The following is a 15,408-nucleotide window of genomic DNA, read 5'->3' as shown; positions in this document are numbered from 1 at the left end:
CGCCTATTAAAGTTTATTACGGAATTATATAGGACACGATTATGGGCATTTACGGCAAGAAGCATGATTCATCCATTATTATGTCCCGATGTATTAATAGCAGTCCCCAATACGACGTCCTAACTTGGCAAGTAGTAACAAATCTAAAAAGCCCTATTCGTCGATAGATGAATAAGGAATCAGGAATATCCCATTGCCTTTTAACATATCGTCTTAACTTCACTATTTCAGCAGATTTAATTAAGCTATCAACCTTTAATACGCTTTAGCTATGGTAGTAAATCTAAGGGGTAATTAACATTAGGTTAAGTACCTGAGGTTGATAATTTTCCAGTTTTGTTTATAGACCAGTATTAGCTTATTTAAAAGTACTACCTAGGTAGGTAACTACACCTGCTCGAAGTCCATTATTGTGTTTTTCTTTCTGCAATAGTTGCTTCGTTTAAATGATTACTTTTGGCCAAACTGCACGTCCGGATTATCCACTAAATGATTGCTTCGTTGGTTTAATGAAGATTGATCGCTTATATTAGAAACTATGTCTCTTGCGATACAGATTTGGCATTGGAGAAAATTCTTGAGAGAGAGCATAGTATCATATAAGAAAGCCTTCAATGTGTTAGTGATGTAACCTCAGTCAAACCTACCGCGATAGAATCAACCTTAGTAACTTAACTCATCTATGATTTCTAGGTTAGAACCTTTTGAGTGATAGGTAAGATTTAGCCAATGAGATATAGCTATTTTGAAAGGCTAGTTCCGATACCCATAATTCCACACTTTAACGAGAATGATGTTGCCGTAATAAAATCAAAAGTTGAGTAAAGTCACTCATTTGCTTCAACTTTTTCAGGAGATGAATAAAACATACTTTCTTCACCTCTTTAATAATCCCCCCTATTAGCAGATAGAGCCATACCTATGTATTTTGACCTCGCTAGAGCGCATTAACGAGCGACGCTCAATAGTCTAAAGAGGAAGTATTGGGTCTAGATGGGAAACTAATGTAGTGCTTATAAAGATATCACGACTAGGAAAATTGATTTAAGAGGATGAGATGAGAATATTGACAACTTCTAAGCTTTTCAGCCAATCCTTACAACTCTCCTTTCCGTATAAGGTTACACGAAACGATACCCTCTCAGTTAGGGGTGCCATGATGACATATATCCCCAGCAGCGAGTTAAACCTAGAGATGTCCGAATGGTATCATTTTGGTTTCGAAACTTCTAGATGGCAGTCATCCATACGAGGGACATATGCTATATATATGCAACACACCACCTATCGCATATTATAGAAGAACACTCGAGTCTACATATAATTGAAATTTATTCGACCGTGCTTACAGTAGCCATTGCGGCGCATGGATACGATTTGTCGTGGCACGAATCGCAATCTCTGCCAACAGAAACCAAGAAAAAAACCAACGTGGCTATCCAGATGCACAACTTATGTTTTTTTATGCTTATTCTGTGACAGAAAATTTTTGTGTTGTCCATGTTTGGCCATGGAAATCAAGAAAATGTATTCTACGTTGGCGCTTGCTGGCCCATCAAAGGAGGAACATGTAACTGTCTCCTGAGTATTTCGTACGCTGAAGGGATCTCAGGCTGTTCCTCGAAAAGGGATAAATATGTAGTTCTCTGTCCCCTATTTTGACCTCTTCCCCAGCAGCATCAAAGTTTTCAAAAGTCTTCAAAAGTCTTCAAACTAGCAACAACAGTCCTTAACTATCATTACTTCTCGATTTTACCAGCCTTATAGCACCAAAAGCCAAAACGCCGGCTTGCACATGCATACAAGTTCTCATAGAGGAGCGAGGAAGAGGAATTCCACAATGCCTTCTCCGGGAAAAGCTTCAGGGGTCGCTTTCAGCCTTTCACCGCCTGCGCGGGTTCGAGTGGGCGCAGGGTTCCGGATAAGGATTCGAGCGCCCTCCAATGACGACAATGGTTCGATGGCAATTGTGAGGCTCGTGCGCGTGTCTTCCTGCCGAGACAATTCGTCAGCGGGCTTACTCGCCTCCTCGGACTTGTTCCAAGGAAACGTGGTTGGAAACTGGCAGGCTGAAACAAATCATCCCGCAAGCAATGGCCAGCAGTACGATATTATGGAGTTCAAGTCTCTCACAGTAAACCAACCCGGATCCTACTATCTCAGAATCCAACTCTACGGCGCACCAGCCGCCAGTGGGGAAAGATCTGGTTTCCATGTGGAGCACATCAGAAATCTGGATAGTGAGAGGTTCTATGTGGGGACGTGATGGGCATGGTCACTCTGTCTTGGGTGCTACCAACCACGCAAGAATTTTGTGTTAATACAATATGAACATAGTCTAAAAAGTAGGTTTTTCTATAATGTGGAACGAATATTCCTTCTCCGGCTGAGAAGGCTAAAATTTTGAAAATTTGACTAACACCATTGTGTAGATTTTGGGTTTGGCCTAATATAGAGGCTCTATGGATCAGTTCGGAAGGTCGATGTGGAACACTTTGTAATATGCTCGGGTCTTCTTTTGTGGCTCTTTTCTGAATTATTCTGGTTCCTGCATTAGAAGGTGTTATAATCTTGCATCTTATCCTCGTGGAACGTTCTGCTTAAAACGCCAAATATTATTCTTTTTTACTCGGAAGGGGAAAGTTAGCATAGGCATTGGTCATGACGATCCGAAAGACTTACGGAATATGAATAAATATAGATTCTTTACATCTTATAGCAACAAGAAGTCGTTTTCCAAGCAACTAACTAATGGCTCCAGATGTTTGCAATTCTCCCCCTCCCCTATTCCCGAATAACATCATATCAGAAAGCCGCTTGCATATAGCTTGCTCATATCCCAAGGAAAATAGTAGGTGGTTTGTGGAGGGGGAACAGGGTGTGGTTGATGATGGAGAGTGCCTATTGGATCCCCGGGTGTTCCGTGGGACGAGGTTTGATACGGTTTGGGATTGTCTGTTGGTGGCCTCACGGGATACACCTCATCGAAAAAACGTAGCATCGGATCCCAGCGAGCAAACACAGCTTCATATATGCCTTTGATGTACACCGGATCATTGATCGCTTCAGAACACTGAGCCGCAGTGCTCAATGTGCCGTGAGACATTATTGATTTGGTATCAGCTGATTTCATCAAGCTTCGGATGTGGAAGACGAAACACAGGACCCTCTGAGCCAAGATATGTATTGCCCGATTGCTTTTATTCCCCAATATCCTCGGTTTTAATTTCTGTAGGTCGAGCTGCTTGGATTCAAGCTTGGTAATGAGGTGTCCTAGGGCTTCTTCAGTAGGACCCATAGTATTTATCCGCAAATCCTGCCATTCTTTAGATAGCTTTCCTATCACATCTTCGAGCTCGTCAAGCGCATCGGTAAGTCTACTAGTCGAGGTCTGATATTTCTGAATGCCAGGCATTTCACTGGTGTTCCGTTCTAAACGGCGTTGAAATCGAATTAATGGTGAAAATAAATCGTGACAGCTTAGTATTATAGTATATGATGAGAGAGTATAATTGTGAGCCTCTTGATGTCTTATAAATGGATTCTTATTTAAGTTGAGGTGAATAATCTAAGTTCTGCGTTTATGGATATCTGAGAGTTACTACATATATTTATAGTGTTTACCGCTTAGAATACTATGAAACTAGTATGTCTAGAGGCGTATATTAAACTCATACTTTTGTGGCTGCGGTTCTACTAAAAGCTATAGCTATGGGGTGTTTAAGCATTGAACATTGCGCGTAGTGTATTTCTAAACATTCTGGTAGTTGAACAAAAGTACCTAATGAGGGCAACAAATCTCGCCCATATAATTATGTGTAGACATCTTTCATTTTCTGTTCGGGGTGGATGAGCTAGATTATCAAATGAAATAAATTACCCTGGCGCTATCAATATGTTAGAAATAAGGCTGAGAAGAGTTCGCTACGGATCTGCCGTTAGTCGTTACAGCTTTCACGAATAAGCTACTTTCCCAATAGGAGGTGGGCAGCCACGTCAAACATTGTGTCCTGAAATAGAAGCTCGGAGCCGAGGAAAAACAAAGGGTCTAATCATCCATACATACTTACTAAGCCGCTATTAGTCGTGCAGACATCGTTGAGATATGTTCGTAAACGTATGGTTATAATAATATGGTACCGTAGAACTGTTTGATGAATGGTTACCCAATATTAGCCATACGTATGTATACACTTGTCGGATTGGGCGTCAAGACTTTGCTCTTTACATCTAGGCCTTCGTATTCAAATATCACAAGGCAACGGGCGTCCCATTCCTAAATTAAACTTAGGTTAGACTAACACTAAATAGTTCTTCAAGTCTGACTTGTAGTTCGAAAAATGTTCGTTGGCGCGTGATGTTGTGTGCAGTGTAACACCGGCTAGTTCCAGACCACGGTTGAGGCTACAAATTGGAGCCTCCTTTATAGCAGCCTTATTAATCTGTAACTTCACTGTAAGGCAGAATTTTGGGGAGAGGTGTGAGTTTATCGGCCTTGATTTGATTAGAATTAGCCAACCGTATTCATGCAATTAATTTCTACTATGGTGTGGAAATATTTTCAACTTGAAATAGCTGTACTGTATTACTTTAGGTACTCTATCTGCAAATAGAGTGGAGTGCTCTAAAGAATCTACCAAGATTGAAAATTAGACAGAGTGGCCTCTCTATATTTCGTATCTGTTTCATCTTCTGGTGCCTTTGTTTCTGTAGAGGTCAGTCCACCCTCCGTACTTTAGCTTGTACATACCTAAGGTAGGTATGGTTTCAACGACTACTGGTTCGCTTAGGATCCCAACAATGCTATGATTCGTTATGATGATCCGTGAGCATTTGCTTATATATGGCAATTAGGTACCTACCTAATATTACCTAGGTACTTAGACGCCCAACTTAGGACTGTACCAAGGGTATAGCAACTACCGATGGAAAAGTACCTATAATCAAAGGAAACAGAGTGTGTTCTATATGTAATCTTGATACGGAAGAATTTCAACTAGATATAACATGCCTACATACCTAGGTACTTGATATATAGAGATACATGTAAGGACAGCATGCCATGCATAACCTTTGGCATCTGAGTATTTTACCCTAGTTCATGACATCGAAGCTATGCAAAGTTTAGTGATAGGGTTTATAACGATATCAACTCGCCACAGGATTTTCGTTGGGAAATTTTCTTCGGCTTACCATGGACCAAACACGAACCAATCAGTATTATTTCGAACTCTACACTAACGTTAATGTCAGTAGTGAAAGCTTCACTGAGTCGAATTGGCTGCTGAATAGGGGGGTGGATTTGGCGCCACATTTTCTTTATCTTTATCTTATCTTTCTGTGGCTTAGTTAATCAAGGTATCCACTAAAAGTTTTATCAATCGCAACAATCGCAACAATCGTCAATCCATCACCATCACCGGAATCTCTACGCCCCGCCACTACTGTTACTACTACTATCACCTTTAGTAGTAGAGTAGAATACTTTTTATTTCCTATTCGTGTCATCCCTACAAGTCAAAATGTCTTCTATAAGAAATGCCGTACAACGGCGCGTTCACCGAGAACGTGCGCAGCCAAAAGAGCGCCAACGCCTTGGCCTACTCGAGAAGCACAAGGTATGGCGTCTACCTATTTCCTATGCTATTCCGATTTGCATTCCCATCCCAATGCTACCTTCACCTCCCAAAGCTAATACTACCACCTCAAACCTTAGGACTACTCCCTACGTGCCAAGGACTTCAACAAGAAGAAAGCCCAGTTACGCGCGCTGCGGCAGAAGGCCGCCGACCGCAACGAAGATGAATTCTACTTCGGCATGATGTCGCGAAAGGGCCCTGGTGACGCATTGTCGCTAGGGAAGCGGTGGACCGGAACCGTTAACGGCGACCGTGGCAATAAGGTCATGGATATCGACACCGTGCGCCTGCTTAAGACCCAGGATATGGGGTATGTGCGCACCGTGCGCAATGCCGCGCTCAAGGAGACCAAAGCGCTTGAGGAGAGAGTTGTGGGATTGGGCGGTAGCTTGGACGCGCAAGCTGAGGAGGACTCGGACGATGAAGATGGGTTTGGAGCACCGAAGCAGACGAAACCGAAGAAGATTGTATTCACAGAGGGCGTGGAAGAGCGTGATGAGAAGTTACGGCGGGAAGTGGAGAAGGATGCAGACGATGAAGAAGATCTTGATATAGAAGACGATGCTGAAAAGGACAACCCGGAAGCATTACGTGCCGAACAGCGGCAGAAACTTCTCGAGAAACTACAACGGAGACTACAAAACGCACGAAAGAAGCTACGAATTCTCGCGCGAACCGAGCATGAGCTCGAGCTCCAAAGGTCCAAGATGGCCAAGACGGCGACATCTGGAAATATCATCACGAAGTCCGGCAAGAAGATCAAGGTTCGGGAGCGTAAGCGGTAGAGTGTTTGCATATCACGGGAACAGAGACGGAAAATGAAATTAGGAATTCGGACAATCAGCCGAAATCTTTGATTTTTGATCATATTATTACAGGCGGCGTTCAGGCACCGGGCTTCAGATCGTCTAGAGCTATGCGATACCCAGGAAGAAATAAACCCATCCCATCCCATATTTACATTTCTCAAGCATCCTCTTGCCTCGCTCGTAACTCTACCTGTACCCGTAATCCGCTAGCTCTCATTATATCCTGCAGCCCACCCGTAGAAGAGGAAATGTCCGGCCTGCTTCATTAATATGTACTATCCATATAGGGCTATGTGGTAATGGTAATGGTAATGGTATCGTATCCGCCTGTAGGTATCCCGCTTCACAGTCCCTTATTGTAGTCCCTTCTTGTCTCTATTGACACCCTTGGTCCCAAGTCCTCATTCCGTATTCATCATGACACGCTCAAAGCTTCTCGCTCGTTAGGCACTTACTCAAGCCCACTATGAGAGCCATGAGTGCCTTGAACGCCAGTGTTAGGGCCCAAATAACGCATTTGAACCCAAAGCTGAGCAACTTAACAATCGTTCGCGCAGTCCCCGGGAGTTGCTCCTTATCCTTGTCTTTTATATTCAGCTTGCCACCTAGACTACTAGCCTGGCTTTCGAGATCTAGCTCTAGCTCTTCAAGACGTCCGCGCTTCTTGCTCCCTTTCTTTCCGAGTATCTTGGCGCTAAGCCGGCTGGTGCTCCTACGGAAGTCGGGATTGGAGCTCGAGCTCCGCAGGTGTGCTGGTGGGGGTGGTTCGAAGTGCTCGACGAGGACGTTCCTTTCGTCGATATTGGCGACGAGAAGTAGCGCGCATACAGCCACGTCCAGGATGTAAAAGCTGTCGATACGTCCTGCTATAAGCGTATCCAGTTCCATCCAGCCCTCGCCTGTTCCGTCCCGCGTAAGCTTCGCGATATGATGCGGCGACTCGATATGTTCAACCGTGTACTCGGTTCGGCTCCATGCCGGGTTCCGGTCTATAGTAATGCAGAAAGGTGTCGCCAGGGCCGGATGCACTAAGAAATAGTTCTGGCTATCTTCGTCCCAGACGAGCCTTGCACACTCTCGTTCTGCAGCCATCACAGCCTGCATATCGTCCGGTCTCTCGAGTGCTACTTTTGTTGCCCCGCTAGGGTACAATAGGGAGACTAAACCGTCATTAGGTGGTAGACGGCGTGACGGTTCTTCTAATGTGGTGGCTAGAGCCTCTTGCCATGCTTTTGATTCAGGTTCCCGAAGCGCTCCTAGGATACCACCGGACGACCTCGGACTTGCGTTCGGTTCCTTCCCCTTATAAGGCTTACTTGGGTCATGTCGGCTTAACGTTACATATGCGCTTGCCGATGTTGGGTCTATTCGCATATGGTAGAGTGGTTGCGTGGAAGATGAAGTGAGGTTATAAGTCGGGGTATCTTTTTCGGGTATCAACTTCAAACAAAACGTTCGCCCTTCCGCTGCAGAGGCTTTCCATCCGTTCGCTACTTTCCAGAAGTCGCGGAGCTCGTCTGTCGTGTTGACGGGGGGTATAATAGGGGGTTCCTGTGGCCGTCTAGGCCATCTTTGTGTAGAACCGGCGCTAAGAGGACTCCTTACAGGACTCCGGACCGGTGGACTCTGAGCATTAGGCACATGGGATTGTCTGCTGATAACGGTCCTCGGTATGTGAGTTGGGCTCGTCTGGGTAGGATAATACTCCTGACGGTCCAAGGGTAGAGTATGGTCGTACTGTGGAAATATTGAACGGATAGCCGGTTCTGGTACATATGGTACGGATTGTTCTTCGAGGGGATGTTTGGCAATTGAACTTCGCGATCGTCCACTATCGCTTCTCACCAGCGTGCTTGTCCCAGAGAACGCGGTGCCGGCCCGAGGCGGCACTTCTGACACAGGTACTGGTCGCGATACTGACGGACCCGCCTCGTTCTGATAATAGGGATTATTAGAAGACATTTGTGGACCGTTAGCTACTGCCGGTGTTCCGTCGATCACGAACTCCGAGAGGTCCTCTGGTGTACGTCGACCATTCCTCGGTGGGGTCATTTCAAAAGAGGAGCCCTGCTCTCGAGACGACGATTGAGGAGTGACAGCGCGTGGTCGAGGTGTCGGCTTCCGGGACGGCGACCTTGTTGTATTGGGGAAGAGAGAAAGCCCTCCAGAGGGTCCATTCGACGCCATCTTGTTAAACAGTATTTCTTTTTTTTCCCGCCCCGATGAATTAGTTGTCGTTAGTCGTCAGTAACGTCGAGTACTGGCACAGAAGCCAGGTTGGCCAAGGTAAGTCTAGAAAGATAATTCGCCTGTTACCGGGACATGGTCTCTCGATCCATATCAAGACGATGTTATCACTCCACAAGGCAGGTCACACAACCTTTACATACACGTTCGCATACTAGGGATCCGGGTACAGAGAGTCGGAACCCAATTACCAACAGATGGTATAAAGATTCGAGATAACAGAACAGTAAAATCTTCAACTATTTTTTTCTTCTTCTATGAAGCAAGGGAGATACCAAAAGGATGTATATACTACCTAAACATGCAGCAAGCGCTCTAGACCATGCTTGCCGGCGGTCACGATGTGCAGACCACGGAGCTACCAGGTAGGTAGCAGATCATCAAGGCTATTTTGCTAAGCGCCTGTGCACGCCTTTGAAGGTGGGGTGAAGTATCTCAACCAGCCACTGGGGAAGGGTGGTTGTAGATGTATGCTGTATGCAGACCGACGAGCACCCGTCCCCTGTCATAACGGGCACCCTCTCTAACCTAGACGAGTGTGTCGATGGAGAAACATTGGAAGTGAAGAAGTCGGCACTCTGACCTGATTTGCGCGTCCCGAAATAGAATAATTGCTTGCAGGTTCAAGTAGACAGACGAACCAATCAGAACGAGGATCACACTACATCTTAGCCGCCCAACTCACTAGCTGACTGGCGAAAACGGTAATTGAAAAATGCCAAGAGGCGTGAAGCGCGCGCGGGGTTGGGTCAAACAGCTTCATCGATATTGGAGATTGGAGATTGGGACTTGATAATCTCATAAATGTCACTCTCCAGGAGACCCCGTAAATGAGCATCTGGTCGACTTGGTACATGGCAGATCGCAGATAGCCTGCCTTGCTGCTATGGATCTGGTGGCACTTGAATTCGACCAGAGTGGAAAAGTGCTAAGCACGTTCTTCTTCAGGCCATCGACAAAGTCGTAGTAAGGAATCTTGTCCTTTTTCACATGTCAAGTCGTAAGCTGTTTGGCTTTGCGCGTTCACAGCCTCGACGTCGTTTTTGGACATTATCCTTAGTAAAGCACTAACAGCTCCAAGGCATTCTACTTGAGTAGCAATATGTAGTGATGTGCATTCTCCAGGACCTAAGGTCATTGGACTGCAGCCATGTTTCAGAAGAACATCAACCACCTTTCCATGACCAAAGTGGCAAGCCAAGTGAAGAGGCGTCATCCCGAAGGAGTTATATGTCTCCGCCGGGACGCCCCGGTCTAGGAGACGCTTCACAACGACTTCTAGACCGCTGGAAGCCGCCAGATGCATAAGTGTATTATCTTCGTTGTCGCGAAAATTTATAGTTTGACTCTCACAGGACTCCCAAGACGAGTTAAATAGCCGAGAGAGATGTTGTCGTTGCTCTTCTCTGAATTGCTCTATCTTTAAGGTCCAATTCTTGGGAGTGAGCTTCGAAAATATCTCTCTCCTTCTATACGGGAAAGACCTCAACATTCTTGATAGTTCAGTTTCTGGGGCCTGGTTTGGTGATTTGGACGACAATTGTTGAATGGTGTCAGAACAAGAACGGTCTAGTTCTCGTATTATGTTCCACCTGTATGTATTCTCATACCATCTCTGAATTCTGGAATTGAATGATTGGGTCACAGCAAGGTACCTGATTTTTAACGGGAAAGTATTATACACGAGTCCCTTTGTAGCATGCTCTCCAATCTTTTCGCCACCATACACAGACATCCAAGTGAATTCTTATAATACCCGAACCGCACGTTCAGAATCATCTGATTTGAAGGCCTCTACGCGAGCATAAAATTGGATGATTGTGCAATGCCCAATAGCCCAGAAAATATCATTGCTGGGACAGCGGAATACCGTGTATCCATTCTGTATAATGAACTCCCGCACACTTTCATGAATAAACTGCAGTCTTTTTCCAGAATACTCAATCAAGCCCCTTGATAAACTCCGGAGAAGCTTTTCAAGTCGTCCAGCATCCTTATTTCCTCCAGGTGACAAGGGCAAGTTTATTTGAGTATTAGGCTCATCAGGTATGTGGCAACATTCTGCTCCAAGTGTCTCGAGAGTAGGTATGCTTTCTAGTCCCAGTTCCCGGTTCTCGAGTAATAGCCAGTAAACAAGATTTTGAAATCTCTTGCGGTCATCAGTTGGCATATCTTTGAGGAGATGGGTATATAAGGTAACTAAGTCAGTGGGGACTTGGGCGATCCCAGCTTGTATATCTGCTTCAGACCGGCCGTTGTCAAGGTCTCGTCTGACGATATTAACCACTAGGACAACCCAGAGAAAAATCCCTTTTGACTTTCCGACAATCTGAGAACGTAACTGGTCGACAGCAAAGTGGTCATCCATAATTTCAAATGGGATCTTTGACTTGACAAACTGCTCAATGTCGTCTTTGTTGCCTTGCTCCATTACTATATCAGGACAATTCGGGATAGTAATATGAGGATAGTGTCGACTGGATATGCAGACATCTAATACCTTGCCGGTACCGAATGCGGCGTCTGTTATTTCCCTTAAAAAGGAGGCAGTCTCCCTGGCTTGGTTCTCATCGCATTCGTCAAGAGCGTCGACGCAAATTGTTATTCGAGCTTGGTAGTCTGTGTCTATCAAGCATCGTCTAGTTAATTCCCGAAGCTCATCTACCCCAGGGATCCATTCGCTCCTATCGGTAGGTTTTGCCGCGACGTAGTGGTCTATAATGGGTGACTGGAAAGAGTTACTTTGCTGCAATAGTTGTACCAGTATTGACCGAAGCATTCCCAAATATGTGTGTTCCAGGACAGAACCGCGGGCATTGAAATAGACTCGGGCAACAATTCGAGGCTGATTAGTATCTTTTATAGCATGCCCTACTATTTCTTTCATGATAGTAGACTTTCCAGAACCCGGGACCCCCTTAAGCCATACCATACCGTGATTTTTCTGGACATCATCACGGCGTTCCCACGAAGTATATGTGGGATGTTTGAACAACCACCGACATGTACTTGCTAACGGGGCCTGGATAGTATGTTCTCGGTGTAGCATCCCATCGAACTTTAGGAACTTCATACAACCTTCTATTCAATAACAACAGAGTTAGGCCGCTTAATATTAGTGTATATGATCGGTCAACGCACGTGTGGTAATTTTATCGATTCCTTCATGGTTAGAATCATCAGTCATAGGTTGATTAACATCGCGAGTAACTTGAGGGGTTGGCAATAATGCTGCTTAATGTTATTCATTGATCTCGTCTAAGCTATGCCACAAGGACTTACGCCGTGTTTGAAGGGTAGGATCAACGCTCTTCCCTTTGGCTAGCCTAGCAAGTTCCAATCCAACTTTTTGATAACCTGGATCATGACGGCTGCTATACTTACACATGTCCATGTGGTTTGCCTGTATTGTCTCGGCATGCTCCCTTGGGTCGTCTAATGTCGAAGAAGTATCCGGAACAACCTTAACAGATTAGTAAAACTTTGATACGCTCAAGAATACCGATATTTAATATATTACCTTATCGTTAAGTAGGCCTACACCTACACCAGTAATGGGTCGTGCTTCCTGAAATGTCTTAACAGTAAACTGTAGTTTACGCCATTGTGTGATGAAAGACTCGCGCGACAACTCTAACTCAGGACCGTCAATTCCTAAAGCACGTATAATGCTATCGTTTGAGTCAAACCGTAGGATCGTTGAAGCTACCCTTCGTACTACATCTGCAGTTGATGCAAGTCCAGGACTCCCTCTATGTGGCGTGCCGAGGAAAACAACTGCTTTGGTGTGCTCAATAATATTACGCAGCCGAGGCTCGTCAGAGTCCCAGGAGCGACGAAGAACCTAAAAGCATAAGATTACTCCTGTTTATTCTTTATGATCTCATATCTTACTTACATCTTTTACGATTATCCCGCCTAATGAATGTGCCACAAAAATGACACTTCTATCAATAGGGTGGTCCCGTTCGTACCCATATAGAAGGTCTCTCGCATGGCCAAATATGTTATTCTTATTCGTTGCGACGTAACCCCTTGTGACTCGAGAATCGTACCCCCAAGTTATGATACGCGCATGTGGGCATTCATCAGGGAGAAGATCAACCGGCCAGTAGGTTGCATTTTCCGAATTGGAATCGATATGGCTCGTGTCTTCCTTACTTCCCTTCAGAGATGTTTCGCCTGTATTCCTTGGGTCTGGCCTTTTATGAAATACCTTCGTAAAAGATTTCTGTAAAAATGAGGGCCGTTTGCTTTTGTCGGTAGGAGCGCTTGTATCATCCGTCTTCCCTTCGCTCCAAAGCCACGTATTCTTGGGATGGCCTTGGAGTCCATGGATGAATATAACACTGGGAAGAAACAACGTTAGGAAAGCTTTCACGCCGAGGCGCTGAGGTAGTTGAACATGGTATCATACTCCACTTCTGGGTCCTCGTCTTCAGGCTCATACAAAACTGTTAACCCCACCTCGGCGACGTTAGATGTCTTCATGATATAGTCACAACTGGACTGGGATGTATCGCAGACTAGTTATTGTGAAGGTTTGGAGGATTGTGTCTCTAGAGATTTTCAAATTTGGGAAAGTGAGGCTTCAAGGATTTAGAAGAATATCAGGTTCGGAGGCGTTTCTGCCAAATTCGAACCGGGGCACCTGAATGGTCAAAACCTACCAATAAGAAACAGTATTTATATAAAGTAACACTACCTACCTAAGGTACCTAAGCCACAGTGACTTTAGATTGGTTTTGATCCCAGTAAAAATCTACCAGCAATTTCAAAAATCCGCGGCCATGAAGGAACATAACAAACATATCACGCTGAAAGTAAAGTAAAGGCCTTCGAAGCCAGAAGTAAGAAACTCCAAAGTCCAAGCCAAAGAGCTTCTAGGGGCATCCGAGAGATTCGTCGAATTTGAGTATCATTCCAGTTGGCTTGCCTCGGTGTATGTTGTTAATCCACCAAGATGATATACCTAGGTAATCTACATGCCCACCCATTGCCTAACCCAATTATCTAGGATCAAAACGCCGTCCCATTCTCTTAATATACCATCCCGACCGGCTTCGACCAGCGCAATTAGGCAGCGGGAGCTGCAGAAGCAGTCGCCGCTGGTACGGTAATAGTAGTTGTGGTTGTTCCAGGGACAGAAGTAGCAGCAGATGATGCAGGTGCAGGAACTGCGGGAGCAGCAGCAGCTGGAGGCGCGCCAGCTGGGGCTCCTTGCTGCGCGGGGGCGGGAACGAAAGCAGCGGCATCGAGGGGGATAGAAGCAACTGTCCCGCCTATTACCGTGGTCCCGTCGACACTAGCTGTTGTCGATTGCGACCCCTTAGCATAGTCCACGATCTGCTGGTCATCCGCACTACAGATGGTTAGCCTAGTAATACTTAAAAAGGGGGGATGGTCACTTACGGATTAACAACCATGACCTGTCCTTCTTGACAATGGGGTCCCGTGGCACAGTATAGAAATAAAGCGTCGGCGTTTGTTACAGGCATGTTGAAAGTGCCAACAGTGGTTTGCCCATCTTTAAATGGAATATGTCCGCTATGGATACCGCCTTCGAGAGGCGTACACGGAGCGTTCTGAGCACTCTGAGTTACGGTATGATTACCGTTGCTGAACTGGAACTGTATGATATCCCCAACGGATGCCTTCACGGTGTTGGGCACGAAAGTATCCTGTGGTCCACCAACAACAACAGGAATTATCCTATTAGCTGCTAGAACTGTTTACCATTAGTTATGTATCCACCACGATATTGTCATAGAGTAACTTGTGACCTACCCTTGAACCCCCCAACGTCGACCGGCGCGTCTCTATACAATATCCGAGATGGCCGCGCACTGGCAACTGCGGCGAGGAGGATGGAACTAGCGAAGAACAACATATTTGCTACTGAAGAACCGGTGAGGACGCTACGAGGTAATGACCGACAGGAAAAGGAATCTCGTGTATTAGATTAAAACGTATGATAATGAACCGTTCAACGGCTGTCTGCTCACTAGGAGGTTCGAAAGAGAGTGGAAGGGAAATAAAAATTCGACTAGAAAGTAAGGAGATGGGACTCGGTTCCCGAGCCGGGCCTACCGTGAGCATATATAGCGGGCTGCCCATGAAAGCATATCGCGCAATTATACTGGCTAGGGCTGTGTCGACAACTGCGACGTAATCTCAGCGTAGCAGAATCTTCAAAGCGTCTTAGATGTAGATTAGTGATGCCCCTTCACCCTGTGCCCAAGAGGAGCTCCGAACCGTCCCTAAGCCCAAGCAGGAACAGGCTCGGCAGTTGAGAGTCAAGACTCCCAATCTGGCCAAAGACATTCTTATGCAGAATGCGCATTTCGTTCAAGTGCTAAAGCCATTGGTCAAAACGAACGAAGGTATGGTTCGATAAGTCCCACCCTTTTGTATTATGAGGCTCCTCGGTAACTTGGCTACAGTCCGACGGCGTTCGGTTTCTATGCAGATATACCCTCTGCAAGCCAGGATTACCAAGGTTCACCTCCTAATGGAGATCCTATGGGAGATCAGCCTTTCCCTAGGCGCACATCATAAAGATTTTCGATAGTGGTAAACGGGATCCGCATGCTGTCGTAACCTTCAAGCATTCCACGGTTTCTGAAGTCTTGTCGGTGCGTCTTGGCAAACTTGGCGGCCTTGGCTGAAGATGGGTGTCGTTTCAGATCAACTTCAGATACTCCATCTGAAGC

The 15,408-nt window shown here is 45.6% G+C and overlaps 6 protein-coding genes across 6 annotated transcripts; 2 read left to right on the top strand and 4 right to left on the bottom strand.

The window, feature by feature from the left end:
- The first annotated feature begins 1,636 nt into the window (after window positions 1-1,636).
- F4817DRAFT_96983 (uncharacterized protein) lies at window positions 1,637-2,577 on the top strand. The gene is made up of 2 exons (XM_049308102.1): window positions 1,637-2,345; window positions 2,433-2,577. Exon 1 carries the CDS (start codon window positions 1,796-1,798, stop codon window positions 2,264-2,266), a length of 471 nt encoding a protein of 156 aa, XP_049159365.1. The 5' UTR covers window positions 1,637-1,795; the 3' UTR covers window positions 2,267-2,345; window positions 2,433-2,577.
- Window positions 2,578-2,759: 182 nt separating this feature from the next.
- Window positions 2,760-3,559, bottom strand: F4817DRAFT_336398 (uncharacterized protein). Its single transcript, XM_049303151.1, has one exon. The coding sequence runs from the start codon at window positions 3,413-3,415 to the stop codon at window positions 2,801-2,803; it is 615 nt and encodes a 204-aa protein (XP_049159364.1). The 5' UTR covers window positions 3,416-3,559; the 3' UTR covers window positions 2,760-2,800.
- A 1,850-nt stretch (window positions 3,560-5,409) lies between these two features.
- F4817DRAFT_336396 (U3 small nucleolar RNA-associated protein 11) lies at window positions 5,410-6,489 on the top strand. The gene is made up of 2 exons (XM_049303150.1): window positions 5,410-5,618; window positions 5,717-6,489. The coding sequence occupies exons 1-2, from the start codon at window positions 5,523-5,525 to the stop codon at window positions 6,422-6,424; spliced, it is 804 nt and encodes a 267-aa protein (XP_049159363.1). The 5' UTR covers window positions 5,410-5,522; the 3' UTR covers window positions 6,425-6,489.
- A 160-nt stretch (window positions 6,490-6,649) lies between these two features.
- Window positions 6,650-9,166, bottom strand: F4817DRAFT_96954 (uncharacterized protein). The gene has a single exon (XM_049308101.1). It carries the CDS (start codon window positions 8,633-8,635, stop codon window positions 6,875-6,877), a length of 1,761 nt encoding a protein of 586 aa, XP_049159362.1. The 5' UTR covers window positions 8,636-9,166; the 3' UTR covers window positions 6,650-6,874.
- A 1,276-nt stretch (window positions 9,167-10,442) lies between these two features.
- F4817DRAFT_315491 (uncharacterized protein) lies at window positions 10,443-13,186 on the bottom strand (the record flags this gene model as incomplete). The annotated part of the gene is made up of 6 exons (XM_049300548.1): window positions 10,443-11,776; window positions 11,837-11,926; window positions 11,978-12,158; window positions 12,216-12,539; window positions 12,594-13,044; window positions 13,113-13,186. The coding sequence occupies 6 exons, from the start codon at window positions 13,184-13,186 to the stop codon at window positions 10,443-10,445; spliced, it is 2,454 nt and encodes an 817-aa protein (XP_049159361.1).
- Window positions 13,187-13,486: 300 nt separating this feature from the next.
- On the bottom strand, window positions 13,487-14,847 carry F4817DRAFT_96887 (uncharacterized protein). Its single transcript, XM_049308100.1, has 3 exons — window positions 14,483-14,847; window positions 14,108-14,423; window positions 13,487-14,057 (listed from the first exon to the last, which is right to left on the bottom strand). The coding sequence occupies exons 1-3, from the start codon at window positions 14,583-14,585 to the stop codon at window positions 13,772-13,774; spliced, it is 705 nt and encodes a 234-aa protein (XP_049159360.1). The 5' UTR covers window positions 14,586-14,847; the 3' UTR covers window positions 13,487-13,771.
- Window positions 14,848-15,408: the final 561 nt, after the last annotated feature.

Source organism: Daldinia loculata, assembly GCF_022478755.1.
Source record: "Daldinia loculata strain CBS 113971 unplaced genomic scaffold F4817scaffold_22, whole genome shotgun sequence".
NCBI classification, from domain to species: Eukaryota; Fungi; Ascomycota; class Sordariomycetes; order Xylariales; family Hypoxylaceae; genus Daldinia; species Daldinia loculata.
The sequence above is the reverse complement of the archived record's forward strand: the minus strand, read 5'-3'. Positions and strand labels throughout refer to the sequence as shown.

Excerpts from the sequence above, each read along its gene's own strand:
- F4817DRAFT_96983 (XM_049308102.1), top strand. The coding sequence starts at position 1,796 with ATGCATACAAGTTCTCATAGAGGAGCGAGGAAGAGGAATTCCACAATG.
- F4817DRAFT_336398 (XM_049303151.1), bottom strand. The coding sequence starts at position 3,415 with ATGCCTGGCATTCAGAAATATCAGACCTCGACTAGTAGACTTACCGAT.
- F4817DRAFT_336396 (XM_049303150.1), top strand. The coding sequence starts at position 5,523 with ATGTCTTCTATAAGAAATGCCGTACAACGGCGCGTTCACCGAGAACGT. Across the intron at positions 5,619-5,716 it reads GCCTACTCGAGAAGCACAAG|GACTACTCCCTACGTGCCAA; the intron begins GTATGGCGTCTA and ends CTCAAACCTTAG.
- F4817DRAFT_96954 (XM_049308101.1), bottom strand. The coding sequence starts at position 8,635 with ATGGCGTCGAATGGACCCTCTGGAGGGCTTTCTCTCTTCCCCAATACA.
- F4817DRAFT_96887 (XM_049308100.1), bottom strand. The coding sequence starts at position 14,585 with ATGTTGTTCTTCGCTAGTTCCATCCTCCTCGCCGCAGTTGCCAGTGCG. Across the intron at positions 14,424-14,482 it reads CGACGTTGGGGGGTTCAAGG|TTCTAGCAGCTAATAGGATA; the intron begins GTAGGTCACAAG and ends AATGGTAAACAG. Across the intron at positions 14,058-14,107 it reads CAGGTCATGGTTGTTAATCC|TGCGGATGACCAGCAGATCG; the intron begins GTAAGTGACCAT and ends AACCATCTGTAG.